The 11,237-nt window shown below is 58.2% G+C and overlaps 1 protein-coding gene across 13 annotated transcripts in view; it reads right to left on the bottom strand.

The window, feature by feature from the left end:
- The window catches only part of UNKL (unk like zinc finger), a 46,065-nt gene that overhangs the window by 23,248 nt on the left and 11,580 nt on the right, over positions 1–11,237 (bottom strand). For all 13 annotated transcript variants that reach the window (XR_011424391.1, XR_011424389.1, XR_011424390.1 and 10 more), the window contains 6 exons: positions 11,004–11,180; positions 10,466–10,599; positions 6,216–6,351; positions 5,421–5,538; positions 3,952–4,036; positions 3,091–3,176 (listed from right to left, as the gene is read on the bottom strand). Coding sequence is in view for 8 of the 13 variants with exons in the window: in XM_070231172.1 (XP_070087273.1) it covers positions 3,091–3,176; positions 3,952–4,036; positions 5,421–5,538; positions 6,216–6,351; positions 10,466–10,599; positions 11,004–11,180 (736 nt within the window). In the remaining 5 variants the exon portion in view is untranslated. The remainder of the gene's footprint in view (positions 1–3,090; positions 3,177–3,951; positions 4,037–5,420; positions 5,539–6,215; positions 6,352–10,465; positions 10,600–11,003; positions 11,181–11,237) is intronic.

The raw sequence follows: 11,237 nt of genomic DNA, 5'->3' as shown, positions 1-11,237 counted from the left end.
ACTGGACGGGTGCGGGGGGTGCGGGGGGGCAGATCCAGGTGCAGCCCCGCCTGAAGCTGTGGGCCGGGCCAGGGCCCAGAGACCCCGGGCACCCTGACCTAACCACGAGACCTGTACCCAGGGGGAGCAGCCCAGCGTTCCGCCTTCCCAAAGGCATCCAGCCCTGTGTGCCCCCAGCCGCGGGAGGCAGCATGCAGACGGTTCTATGAAGGTCACAGGGGGTGACAAGGAAAAGCTCCTGTTCCTCCTTTACTCCACACGACCGCCACGCACAACACAGCTGACACCAGGTGTGGGGTTTTCCTAACCGAGCAGCTCCCCGATGCCAGCTGGGTAGCTGACAATTCAGTTCACCCTGTCACTTCTAGCTGAGGTTCGCACAGTCCTGCGAGACCACCCCCACTCCAGACGCCAGTCACAAGGCCCAGGTTGTCACCTGCGCTTCTGATCCACGGGCTATAAATCGGGGTTCCCATGAGCCCCTCCTTTGGTTCAACCATTCTCTAGCACAGCTCCTGGAACTCAGGAGAACACTTACTTACATTTACTGGTTTCCTATGTAATAAAGGATACGATAGAGAATGCAGGTGAACAGCCTGATGAAGGGGCACGTGGGGCGAGGTCCGGGAGGGCCCTGACTCAGGAGCTCCTGTCCCGTGGAGGTGTCCCACCCTCCTGGCACGTGTATGTACCACCAGCCCAGCAGCTCTCTGACCCCACAGCGTAGGGATGTCTGGGGCAGCTTCAAGACGTCGACAGACAGATCATTAACCCGTCCCCTCCCCAGAGGACAGCAGGTGGGGCTCAAAGTTCCCAGCTTCTAATCATGTCTGGTCTTTTTTGAGACCCACCCAGAGTCACCTCATTAGAACAGAAACCACCCCAACCACTCAGGGAATCACAGGGCTCCGGAGCTCTGTGTCAGGAACCAGGGCCAGCCATGAATACACGTTTCCCGTTATTTCCCAGCATGTTTCTGTGGGCAGCGCCAGCATGGCCATGGGAAGCGGCCGGCTCTGGGCACGGAGTGTGCTGGGCAGATGAAGCCTGTGCTCGGGGACCAAGCAGGCAGGGCACAGTGGGGAGGCTGCTTCCCTCCCCGCTCGTGGACAAGGGATCTGAACCCCAGACAGACTCCTAGACCCCGGACGACACTTGGTGAGACCCAGGAGCACCCAAGAGGTGCACACCCCACACTGTGGCCGGTATGGGGGCAGGTCTGAAAGGGGGCGGCGTGAGGCACGTGGTTCAAACATTCACCAGACCCTCGCTACATGACAGAGGAAGCAGCGGGGACACCCGCTCCACACGAGCCAAGATTAGGGATCTGTAATCGTCCTCACAAACGAGACCAGTCGGATGAGGGGAAGACCAACCGGCCGTGAGTGAGAAGTGAGAACCGCCCCCCCCACATGCCCACCTGGCAGCATCATCTCGTGCAAAGCCAGCTCTGGGGCCGCTGGTGACATTGTCGCCACCCCCCCGACCCAGCCTTCCCTGTGGGCAGACCTAAGGGAGATAAAACCAGGGGCTCAGGGCTCCCTCGAAGTTGCCCAACAGAGCAAGAGCCACGTGCCAGGCGAGAGGCCGCTGCTGGGCCAGAAGGCTGTCTATGCAGATGGCCCAACAGTCAGAGCCGATGCCCCAAACAGACACTTAGTTTTTCTTTTGTCTTTTTTTTTTGGTGAGGTAGGTTGGCCCTGAGCTAACATCTGTGCCAGTCTTCCTCTATTTTGTATGTGGGACATCTGCCATAGCGTGGCTTGATGAGTGGTGTGTAGGTCTGTGCCTGGGATCCAAACTTGTGAACCCCGGGCCACCAAAGCAGAGCACGCAAACCTAACCACTACGCCACTGGGCCAGCCCCTAAATTTTCTTTTTAATTGAGGTGAAATCACACAACATAAGTGTACCTTTTAAGAGAGATGGATACAGCGGCTTTTAGCACACGTACGATGCACCCCCTCAGCCCAGTTTCATGACACTTCCACCCCCTAGAGGAACCCTCCCCACTGAGCTCTCTCCCCATCCCTCCCCTGGCTCTGGCACCCACCACGTGCTCCAGCAGGTTAACTTCTAAAATCCCAAAATAACTAAAAGAACACACAAGACGCCTGCTAGTACTGACGGGGTACATCGACATAAAGCAACCACGCCTGCAGGGGTGAGTGCGTGGTTCTGGCACCATCCAGCAGCCGGGAGGTGCTCCCTGCAGGGTCCCAGGTCACCCACCTACACTGGGTTGTGGCCTTGTCGGTACAGCGCCCACAGAGGCCCCATCTACCCTGCATCCTCAGTGGGACCCAAACCCATGACCCCATGACAGCCACCTAAACCCACGACTGTCACGCCCCTGGGATGAGAGGGAGACGGCTTCCCACCCTGTCAGGTGCTAACTGGCCGAAACTGGAAGCCCAGAACACCCGGAGCTCAGGATCCGGAGGAAGCCTGGCCCGTGAGCACAGGGACAACAGCCCGCCGTGGGTGTAAGGGGAGCTCAGGGGCACAGGACCCAGCCCGACGACAGGGGTGCTCGGTGAGGGGCGCTCGTGAGCAGTGGTGCGACGGCGGGCGAGGAAGATCCACCTGGACTCCGCCTCTGTACTCCAGAGGGAGCCTTGGCGTCAGGTGCAGGATGTAGCAGGGGAGCCCGCCGAAGGACCCGAGGACCCTTCTCTCGTCTGGGGACGAGAACTCCCTGAGGAGCGTGTGGGCCGAGGCCACGTTGGGGGAGGCCCCCAGCCCAGGAAACTGTGCGCTGACCGGAGCTCAGCCTCCCCCTGCCACGGCCGCCAGCCCTGCGAGGAGACCCACCAGGATGTGGGCCCCTTCTTCACGGTCAGCCTGACTGCGCCTTTGCACACGGCTCACACGTTTGTGTCTGGCAAACGGCGAGGCCAGGTCAGTTGCTCCAGGCCAGAGCTTGGCCAGGACTCTTCTGGACTCTTCTAGAAGAAGCCACCAACCCCGCAGGCGGACTGCCTCCAACCGTGTCACCCAGAGATCACATCCATCTGTGCCCCTAACAGTTCCACTAAAACTGACAGAGCGGGCCACCAGGGCACCCTGCTCAGGGCGCTGTCCACTTACGTTTCCGGGCTGGCCGCTGTTGGCTGCGGAGCTGCTGGCGGAGGTGAGGTCTCGGCAGCCCCAGTCGTTGGCCATTCCCAGGCTCTCTGCCAAGAAAGGGGGGCAGCAGGCTTTGAGCGGCTGCTGGCTGGCAGCAGAACTCCATGCACGGAGTGTCAGGCTAAAGGAACCCCAGGAACTAGGGAAAGGGGGCACCCTGGTCTCATGACAACAATCTTCCCAAGCCACAGGCGACAAGGACAGCAGAACACCGCCATGAGCCGTGTGGAGCAACGCCACCCTTGGGTCTTGAACGATTTGAATACCAGAAAATAATGTAAAATTTCAACAGGAATAGCCACTCTCCACATTGAAATAAAAAATAAAGTAAAATCTGAGTTTGCAACTACACTTACAAACACTGGAGCGCAAGCTCAAAGGCCCAGGAACATGGAAGAAAGGCCGAGTCTGTCATGTTTCTGTCCCCGAGGTTCCCTTCCGCCTTCGGGAACTTTTTACGGGCCCATCTGGCCACCAAAATGGACATGTGCCAGAGCCCGGCCGCTGCGCCTAGGACCCCAGGTCGCCTGGGGGCAGGGCCACTCGGAGCCCCACAAGGCCCGGCCCGCGGCAGGCGGGAGGACGGGGCAGGCTCCAGGGTGGGCTCAAGGGCAGGAGCCCTGACCCTCCCAGCCCCAGACCCTGAAAGGCAGGTTGGGGCCTCCCAGCTGCCCCAGGATGCTGAGCTCCCGCCTGCTCCCACCGTCCTCGGAGCCTGCTCCCGCTCCTGAGGACGGGACATCTGGGAGAGGCTGCGAGTCGCCTGCTCGCATGCATCTACGCTGGAGGCCGAGACGGAGCCTGCAGGCATCACGGACTCACTTTCCACGTGTGCAAAGGCACAGAAGGGACCGCGAGGGCAGTAACCGGTTTGGCGCATGTCGTTGCACTTCGTAGATTTGTAGATCTAGGAAATAGAAATAAGATGATAAAATTAAAGAGAGGCCGGATGGGAAATGGGTTTCTGTGGGAAGCCCGGAGCTGGCTGCCATGGCACAGACACCTAAGCCCCAGATCGTCATGGGGGTCTCCTGAAAAGAGGGATGGGGACGCAGCCCTGTCCCCTGCACGCCTGTGGTCCTGGAATTCCCTCCTCTGCGCAGAGCTGGTCAGCCTGGGGGACAAGGTCCCGCCGGCCCTGTCCTTGCAATCACACACACAGTCAGTTTGTCCACTGGCCGTTTTCTGAAAGATGCACCTGACTCAGGGCCTGGTATACAGCAGGCACTTGAGAAATGCCTGTTAGATGACACAGGCGTCCACTCCATGACCAGACCTGATGCCACGTCCTATCCACCCGTGCAGGCCACAGGGCAGCCCTCCAACCCCAGAGCCCCCCACCTGCCCGGGAACTGACCCCTGCCCCCAGCCCCACCCCGTCTCCTGCTCTCCAACTTGACCGCTCTGCACCCCCACACCCTCCCCGGCTGCCCCCTCATGGCCCATCTGGTTCAGCCCCCACCCTTAGTTCACAGGGACAAGGGTGCAGGATCCGCCTCGCAGCACCACGGTGCACACCCACGGCCCCTGCCCACCTGTCCTGACGGGAAGCCCTGGCCCTGCCCCAGCCTGGCCCTGGCCCTGGCCCTCCACCCTCCCCGGACACCGTGCCCTCCTCTCCCGCGGTCTCAGGCCCTGAATGGGGCTGGTTTGTGTGCTCATTTTAACAAACGCCAAAGTGTGCTCCAGTCAGCAACCGGACAGCGAAGGGTTAGCTCGGCAGGCCTGGGGGGTCACACTCGCACAATCCAAAGGAAAGACTGGCCTTGACCCACTCCCAGGAGGTGACCTCTGAGCCCCGGGAATGTCCTGCCTGCCTGGTAAGTGTCTCTGTTTACCGGGCTGTGGGCTGCGCTGGACAGTAACAACGTGATTTACGGGGGCGCCTAGGCCACGCAGCGTCGGCTCGACCCCTGGAGGGGCTGGAGACCGAGGTCAGGCATGTCTACACCACCGACCACCAAGCAAAACACTGGACACCAAGGCTTGGTGACCTCCCTGGTTGGCAACACTCTGTGTACTGTCACACATATTGCCACACACAGTCACCGGGAGAAGTGAGTGCTGTCCACACGACTCACGGGGAGCGGAAGGCGGGACCGTGTGGACCTGCCCTCGGTTGGCTTCAACCTGTCTCCTTTCAGCGTCGTGAGCCATAACTGGACACGACAGCTTTTCCGAGTCCTTCCAGTGAGTCACCCGACCCGAGGCTGGTCTTGGGGACCCCCAAGCACAGCAAGCAGGGCTGTGAGGGACACTGACCCGGGGCTGAAGCCCCCGCCCGCTCGTACCTCGGGGTGGAACTGCTGCTCCGTGCGGGAATGGCAGTACTGACAGCTGTCCCCACTCTCACACCGCGAGGGCTCGCCCCACTCGTCACCATGCTTCACGCTGGGGCACGGGGTGGACCTGGGGGACAAGGAGGAGTCACCAAGGACACGAGGGGACACATCCTTCCCGCATCCTCGGGTGCTGGTCTGCCCACCGAAGGCTGGAGGCCCAGCCCTTTCCTCGTGATGGCACAAGGGCGTCCTGAGCCCAGGAGCTGTTTGGGAGCTCGCTTTCATTGTCCATAAAATGCACAGCGAGTCTGAGCCAGCCTCCCAGGCTGCCATGAGGGCATCCAGAGAAGAGCCGGCCCGGGGAGCGCTCTCTGCCTCTCATGGGGTTGTTTCAAAACTGAGACTTTGGGTCTCACAATATGAAAATCCCAAGCAAAATCCTTTTCCTTAAATACTCTGGCAGCTTCATTGTAACTTATTTGGATTTATAGAAAAAATTACCACCAGTAGAAAATAAGACTTTGTGACAATTCTCCATCCCATCAATATGCAGTAGAGTCACCTGATCTTCTCAAGATGACATCTGGTGACCCAAACTCAGAGAACGTGGTTCTCTGTCCCCCGACTCTGAAGTAACTCAGAGAAGGCACCGTGCCCGTCATCCACAGCCCGCTCCCCATCTGGAGGACAGTGCCCTTGGGCACGCGGGGCAGCACTGGACGAACAGAGCGGCTCTCTGCTCAGAGAAAAGCTGGACACGGGGCTCCGGCCTGAGGAGGCCCAGGGGCCAGGGCCCGGGCTCACCTGTACTGGAACCTCCTGGGGTTCCGCCGTCTGTCCCTGCTGTTGTGGAAGTGCGGACACGCGTAGCCCTGGCGACACAGGCGTGGTGGCTTCGGGCACTGCTCCGTCTTGTAGCTGCCCAGCACGAAGTGCGTGTCTGAAACACAGGGGTCCACACGGGCACATGCACACGTGTGCTCAGAGTACATGCGTGCTCATGGCAGTACGAGTCACACAGCCAAGAGGAGAAACAACCCAAGTGTCCGTCAACGGATCAACGGCCAAGCACAATGCGGTCCATCCGCACTGTGGGAAGTTATTCAGCCACAAAAAGGAGTGAAGCACGACACGCGCTACAACCTGGACACACCCCGAAAACACGATGCTTAGTGAAGAGGCCAGACACTAAAGACCACAGAGAGGCTGAGCCCACTGACAGGAAATGTCCAGAACAGGCAAGTCCATAGACGGAAGCTGACTGGTGGGTGTCAGGGGCTGGGACGGGGAGGCTGGGGGGTGACTGATGATGGGGACGGGGTTTCCTTTTGGGGAACAAAATAGAGTTTCAAACTAGATAAAGGTGAAGGTTGTGCAACACTGTGAATGTACTAAAAACCACTGAAACATAATTATTTTACCCTAACGTAAACAATGGACTTCTGGTGACAACGACACGTCAATGTAGGCTCACTGACCGTAACACACATCCCGCTGTGGTGGGCGGTGTTGTGTATGTGGAGGCATAGGGTGTACGGAAAGTCTGTACTTTCCACTCCAGTGGACCTAAAACTGCTCTAAAAAATAAAGCTAGGGGCCGGCCCAGTGGCGCAGCAGTTAAGTGCACACATTCCGCTTCAGTGGCTCGGGGTTCACCGGTTCGGATCCCGGGTGCGGACATGGCACCGCTTGGCACGCCATGCTGTGGTAGGCATCCCACATATAAAGTAGAGGAAGATGGGCATGGATGTTAACTTAGGGCCAGTCTTCCTCAGCAAAAAGAGGAGGACTGGCCGTAGTTAGCTCAGGGCTGATCTTTCTCAAAAAAAAAAAAAAAGCAAAATAAAATAAAGTCTATTTTTTAAATGGTTAATTTCACGTTATCTGAATTTTACCTCAAAACAAAAACAGACAAAAACCCACCAAGGGTCATTTAAAAGCAGTAACCGATGAGAGAAGATTCCTAAAAATCATATCCGTTCTTGGGCTGGTTAATAAGCGACACCTTATTTACCTGCACTGTTTTCAATGACTCTTGCCCAGGGAGCTGACCTCTGTGAGCAACGGAGGGAGAGAGGAGGAGGAGCAGGTGACGCGACACGCAGGATGTTTCCAAGTCGAGATTTAACATTACCGTCCCGTCTGTCCACGCCAAATTCAACTTCAAATAATATGTTAATGACAAGAGATGTTAACCACACAGCAGGGCGTGGAGAGAACAGAGGGGTTTGGGGGACAAAAAACTGATTTTAAGAAAATAAAAATTGTGAAACATTTGTTCACAAGGATCAACCAAGAGCCTTGAACAGATAGGAGGTCCCATGCTAAGTGACACGAAACGCACGGAAATGAGCCACACCACGGTGACCGTGAACACCGAGGCTCAGAGACGTCCTTCAGGAACAGGAAGGGATGGATCAAGTAACTGTGGTCGGCCTTTGCGTGGATTATCATTCAGCTAAAAAGAAATGTGCTACCAAACCACGAACAGACACGCAGGAACCTTGAATGCACATGACTAAGTGAGAGAAGCCAGTCTGCAACGGCCACGTCCCAGATGATTGCAATGACGTGACGGTCTGGGAAAAGGCACAACCATGGAGACAAAAGAGCAGAGTAACAGGTCAGTGGGTGGGGCCGGCCCCGTGGCCAAGTGGTTGGGTTTGCGGGCTCCGCTTCGGCGGCCCGGGGTTTTGCTGATTTGGATCCTGGGTGTGGACATGGCGCCGCTCGTCAGGCCATGCTGAGGCGGCGTCCCACATGCCACAACCAGAGGCACTCACAACTAGAAGATATCACTATGTACTGGGGGGCTTTGGGGAGAAGAAGGGAAAAAAAGAAAAGAAAAGAAGACTGGCGACAGATGTTAGCTCAGGCGCCAATCTTTAAAAACAAAAAAGGTCAGTGGGCGCCAGGGGTGGGGGGAAGGCGGTTGAGCAGGCAGGTTTTAGGGCAGTGACACTACTCTGTGTGACACTATAACGGTGGATACGTGTACATATTTGTCCAAACCCAAAGAGGCACACACCAGGCGTGAGCCCTCATGTCAGCTCTGGATGTTATGTGACAACAAAGTATCCAGTTCCTCAATTGTAACAAGGTACCATCAACGCAAGATGCTCATGTGGGAAGTAGAGGGCCGTGGGAACTCGCTACTGTTTGTGCAATTGCTAAACTGCCCTAAGAAACATAATCTGGGGCTGGCCCAGTGGCACAGTGGTTAAGTTCGTGTGCTCCGCTTTGGTAGCCCAGGGTTCATAGGCTTGGATCCCGGGTGTGGATCTACACACTGCTCATCAAGCCATGCTGAGGCAGTATTCTATATAGAAAATAGAAGACTGGCACAGATGTTAGCTCAGGGCCAATCTTCCTCACCAAAAAAACAAAAGAAAGAAAAATGAAAATGTGGAAGCCTCAGTCTGGAAGGGCTCTGCTGAAGGAGGTGGTGGAGTTCCATGCCACTGGTTTTATATGGAACACCGGGACCCCAGAAGCCAGAGCTCCTAACTGGGCGCTTCCGACAGGAGTCCAGGGTGCAAGCTCACCCTGCATGACCCGACCAAGCCTTGTGCCCACCCCATTGCCACCTCCCCGCTCTCCTTCCTCAGACTTGGCCCACCTGATGGCGGCCTGGGGCCCCTCATGCCCTGACCCAGAGCACCAGCTCAGGGAGGTGAGACCTGGCTCATCCGACCAGGGAGGCCCTCGGGTGCAAAGTGACAACCAGGAGCTTCTTGCAGGCCTTTTCCAGAGCGACAACAACCTGGTACAGCCCTGTCCTTGCTCAGCGCTGCAAGCAGGAAGCCACAGGCCCGTGGTTCCTCCTCCGTGGGGAGCCTCTGCCCCGAGCAACGAGCAAAGGCATCGCAACACGAGGACAAGCACGACAGCACAGGCGGGTTCCCAGAAACGCAGACGGGGCCCCCGGCTGTCTCCACACCAGACGTGACCAAAGGCCACCTCCCCAGCGCCACCCCGACTAGGGGCCCAGTCAAGTGTCCCAGCACCAGCTGGGCACGTGCCACCCATAGCTCGGGGGCCAGGGCGGGGGAACACTGAGCACAGCACCCAGCAGGGGGTGCTGGCGCCGGGAGGGAATCCCGAGTGGCCTGCGCAATCACCACTTTCAGTTTCCCTGGCCCCCGGCCCGCAGGGGTGCTCAGCGAGCGGTGGGGAGGCGCCTGCGAGGGGAGCACCCATCGCTGGAGACACTGCAGCCCTAAAGCATCATGTCCGCACGTGAGTGCCCGCCAAGCGGGTCAGGGAGATGCATGGTGACTGACGGGGTTTCCTAAAACCTCGCTGCCCTCGGGAAATACCCGGACAGGCTCGTCCACAGAGACAGACGCAGACTGGTGGCCCCAGCGGTCAAGGAGGGGGACAGGAGAGACTGACGATGGAGATGGGTTTCCATCCAGGGTGATGGAATGTTCCGGAACTAGACAGAGGTGGTGGTTGCGCAACACTGTGAATGTCCTAAATGCCACTGAATTATATTCACTTTAAAGTGGTTAAAATGGTAAATTTACATTATGTGTACTTTACCACAATAAAAAAAAACCACTGCCCACAGCCATTATCTGTGGAGGCTGCCAGGGACTCGGGTCCCACAGCCCTGAGGGACACGGCCAGGAACTCCTGTTTCTGACAAACCGCAGGGACCCAGATGCTGGTGATCTTCAGGCCACACGGAGACCCAGAGGGTAGGGACAAGGCGGAACCACAGGCGTCCTCCGGGAGCAGGGCGCAGTGACCATCGGCCTGGCTCTGGGACTGGGTGCAGGAAGGAGCCGTGCCAGCCATGCAAGCCCCACCCCAGGGAAGCTGCCGGCACAGGGGTCCACAGCAGCTGGGAGTCGGGGGGCGCAGAGGTGGGGTTCAGAGCCCCCTCGGCTACCCGCTACCTGAGGACCGAGGGCGAAGTACTCAGCTCAATGAGCCTCCGTTTCCCCATCTGACCTGGAAACGAGGGCTATGAGGTCCACCGTGCAGGTCACTTTACAGACAGAGCGAGGGCTGCCCCTGCCCACCCTCCGCGGCGGCCGCAGGGTTACCTTGCCATCGGGGGTCCTCGCCCAGGATCTTCTCGATCATGGCCTGGCTGGCCAAGACCCCAGGCTGCAGATCTGGGACACCGTCCCCAGTGCCGAGCTGGCCGTTCTGCAGGGCCTCCTGGGCCTGCAGCTCCCTGCAACCAAACAGCATATCAGTCACAGTTTGGGGGCGCGGCCAAAGCCCTTCCAGAAGGTGATGGAATCACCTGCTCCTGTCACTTTATGGAACCGCCTACTTGTCACTAGAGACACTGGGGGTTGGGAGGGGGTCCCGCGGGCCTCGGGTGCACCCCTGTACTGGAACAGATCTTGACCCAAATCCCAACACTCAGAGCTGGCTGTGTTCAGTTCCTCTCCCAGAGGGTGTCAGGGGCCTCACTGGCTGTTCCCTGGGAGCTCCCAAGGCCTTGCGGGTCACAAGGAAGGAAACGTGTCACTTTCTCACTGGAAATAAAGCCAAGGCCCAGAAAAGGAGCTGCTTTGGCACTCGGCTCCTGCAACACTGGGAAGGTGAGCCAGTTCCCTGCCGCCCACTCACCTGATGTCACACACGGGTGGCCGCAGGTCCAGGGGACCGTGTGCGAAGGCACAGTGCGGCCCGTTTTTCACGCAGTGGCCCCGGGCATCCGTCTCGTGGATGCACGTGCCTGTCTTATAGTAGCGCAGGTGGTACTTGCGTTCCGTGTCCCCAGTTGTCCGGTGCAGGTACGGACACCTGGAAAGCAGAGGGGGGGGACACGCCATCTGGGCCTTACGGTTTGAGGATCACCCT

This window comes from Equus caballus, chromosome 13 (assembly GCF_041296265.1).
Source record: "Equus caballus isolate H_3958 breed thoroughbred chromosome 13, TB-T2T, whole genome shotgun sequence".
Lineage (NCBI taxonomy): Eukaryota > Metazoa > Chordata > Mammalia > Perissodactyla > Equidae > Equus > Equus caballus.
Note: the sequence above shows the minus strand (reverse complement) of the source record. Positions and strands in the feature narration are given on the sequence as shown.